Consider the following 3,176-nt stretch of genomic DNA (forward strand, 5'->3'; position numbering starts at 1 on the left):
ATAAGTCAGACAGAGAAAGTCAAATACCTTATGATTTCACTCATAAGTAGAAGATAAAAACAACAACAAACTCATAGACAGAGATTAGATTGGCAGCTACCTTAGGGGAAGTGGGGAGGGAGGAGGGCAAAAGGAGAGACAGGGCACATGTGTACGGTGAAGGATGGTAGGTAGACTTTGGGTGCTAAAGATGATGTGGTCTACACAAAAATCAAAACATACTGATGTACATCTGAAATTTATATACTGTAAACCAGTGTTACCACAATAAAAAAAAAAGGATAAAAAATCTTTAAATTGTTTTTTAGAAGTTTTACTAGGAATTTAAAAAGATACCCAATTCCTTCCTCCACAACTTTTTGGCATTTTTCTCAACAGCATCATTATAAGTTTGAATTGTTCTCAATTTATATTTTTTGTTTGTGGTGAAGACAAAGCAGGGATTTGTAATATTTAAGTAACAGAAGATTTATTCTGATTTTTAAAAGTTGTTTTAAACACTGTTCTGGATAAAATTATCACTGCTTTTATTTATATTTTAGGATGTTTGGCGCTCAATCATTAATTGTGTGTGAGAGAATAGAGAGAAATTATCACCAGTGGGAAACTGATTCTTTCCCTGCTGAATAGCTCAGTTCACGTTTGATCGTGTGTAGCATGATCTTCCAGTCAAGCATGAGTTCCAAATGCATCCCTCAGTTTTCACAAGAGGATATCCTTAGATTGATTGTGTGGAAGGATGTGTGTTTGAGGTCCTGTATGTTTGACATTTTGATCAGTCATTTGCCACCACTGCAAGTATAGGAGGGAAACATGCAGAGTGATGTCCACGTGACTCACACATGGTCCAGTCCTGCTCATCAGGGCTGTGGGCACCATTACAATGAGTTTGACTCCAAGTGCCTGTGTGAATTCCCTGCCTTATAGAGCTCGGATAGGCCGTGTGTGAGTTACATGAGCGACCTTTGCACCTCCGGCCTAAGACCTGTTTGATCCTATGGGCACAGTGAATTTTGTAACTTACAAATTCACCTCTCCGCTTTTCTCACTGATTGCAGAAAAGCTTAGACATACAGTTGTAAATGTTAGCAAGGAAATAGACTTTCTTGGCATAAGTTTTGTACACTGCCTGACTTCTGATTTAACCTTGCTTTCTAATTCATATATGCTGGTATACCTTTATTTTTTCCATTTAATTTTCTGTAGGATGTATGTATCTCAAAGTTGTAATTCACAATTTTTAAGAACAAGTCAGGACCAAAAATAGAGTCCAGAGATAAAACCCCATTACTCTATTACCTCAAAGGATAGTAATACAGATTGTGGTTCTTCCAGCAGCTCCCTTACACACATACACAAGTGCACACACCCATATACATGCACATACAGACATTATGCAGAAATGCACACTCCAGTGCCCACTCTCTGCAGAGTGAGACCCTCTTGTGACAAAGTCATGGACTAAAGTTTTGGCTCAGAACTCCTCATGAGAACTCGACTCAGAGCAGCCTTCATCTCCTTGTTCCGCAGACTGTAGATAAGTGGATTCAACATGGGCGTCAACACAGCATAAAAGAACACCACCACCTTGTCCTTCTCAGCTGAAGCCGTGGAGCTGGGCTGCATGTAGGTAACCAGGGCCATCCCATAAGACATGGAGACCACAGTGAGGTGAGAAGCACAGGTCCCAAAGGCTTTGCGGCGTCCCCTGCTGGAACGGATCCGCAAGATGGTGACCACAATGTGGGCATAGGACAAGGAGACCATGCAGCAGGGCAACAGCAGCACCACCACACTGGAGGCCATTATGACCAGCAGGTTGAGGGTGATGTCCACGCAGGCCAACCTGACCAGTGCCAGTGTCTCACAGGACACATGGTTCAGCACGTGGTGCCCACAGGTGGGCAGGCGCATGGTGACCGCTGTCTCCACTGCAGAATTAGCTAGGCCCACAAGCCAAGAGACCATTGCCAGTGCTGTACAGCGCCTTGGGCCCATCACTGCCACGTAGCGCAGCGGGTCACAGACCGCCACATAGCGGTCATAGGCCATTGCTGCCAGCAGCAGGAACTCGGTCCCGCCCAAAGCCAGTGAGAAGAAGAGTTGGGTTGCACATCGGCTAAAGGAGATGGTCTTCTTCTCCAGGAGGAAATGCACCAGCATCTGAGGGACCCCACTGGAGGTGTAGCAGATGTCCAGCATTGCCAGGTTACAGAGGAAGAAGTACATGGGCTGGTGCAGTCGCGTGTCCAAGCCAATCAGGAGCACGATGAGTCCGTTGCCCAGCAGAGTCAACAGATAGGCAGCCCCAAAAAAGACAAAGAGTCCAGCCTGGATCTGCCTGTCACTGGAGAGCCCCATGAGGACAAACTCACTCATCCAGGTCAAGTTGTCCCTCCTCATTGAAGCAGGTGTGTTAGGCTGTTGGGAGAGGAGCAGAGTCAGGGAGGGACAAGTGATGGTCTTACTTCAGGGGTATGGGATTAAGCCCTTGGCTAGGCCTGGGGCTGTAATTGAGATTCCTCCCCCAGCTTCCTTAACCTAGGTGCTCAGGGAGAATACAATGATGATGTTGGTGAGAGGGACATTTGGGTGCTCCCGCTAGACTGTGAAATTCTCAAGGATAAATTACTCTTTCTTGTCATCCTTTTATGTCTAAGATCCAGCACAGTTACAGTTATAGAGGAGATAATCTATCAATGCAGAAGGAAAGATAGGGAAAGACAGTGGTGGAGAAAAGTGAGAAAAAATGCGAGAAGGAAAGAAAAAGAGAAAAAAAAAACTAATGAAGGAAGGTAGGAAAATGGAAAAAGAGGAAGGACAGGGAGCACAGGGAGTACAGAAAGGATTCTTCAGTGGGGGAGCAGTGGGTAGGGTGTTATAATCGGACACTTGAGACAAAGAGTGGTGCCCAGTTTCCTCAGTGTTGTTCTTAATAGACTGGACTCAGTTTCCCTTCATGTTTCTTCCCGGGTCACTGCCTAGAAAAGAATCCTCTCATGTCATTCTCATTGTGCCCATCAGTCCTGATGAAGCTTCAGTCCTTTAAACCAATGTCTGCTAAGCCTCTGCTGTGGCCCAGAGGTGGTGCTGGACATCAGACACTTGTCTGTGAATCAGAAAGACAGAGCATGAATCTTGCTTCCTTGGTTCTTATAATTTAATCAGAGACAGAT

The 3,176-nt window shown here is 45.1% G+C and overlaps 1 protein-coding gene across 1 annotated transcript; it reads right to left on the minus strand.

Moving 5' to 3' along the window:
• Positions 1 to 1,461: 1,461 nt before the first annotated feature.
• Positions 1,462 to 2,403, minus strand: LOC103556939 (olfactory receptor 2F1-like). Its single transcript, XM_070615351.1, has one exon. It carries the CDS (start codon positions 2,401 to 2,403, stop codon positions 1,462 to 1,464), a length of 942 nt encoding a protein of 313 aa, XP_070471452.1.
• Positions 2,404 to 3,176: the final 773 nt, after the last annotated feature.

The sequence above is a fragment of the Equus przewalskii genome, chromosome 4 (assembly GCF_037783145.1).
Source record: "Equus przewalskii isolate Varuska chromosome 4, EquPr2, whole genome shotgun sequence".
Taxonomy (NCBI): domain Eukaryota; kingdom Metazoa; phylum Chordata; class Mammalia; order Perissodactyla; family Equidae; genus Equus; species Equus przewalskii.

Bases quoted from the DNA above. Each gene is read 5' to 3' on its own strand.
- LOC103556939 (XM_070615351.1), bottom strand. From the start codon at position 2,403: ATGAGGAGGGACAACTTGACCTGGATGAGTGAGTTTGTCCTCATGGGG.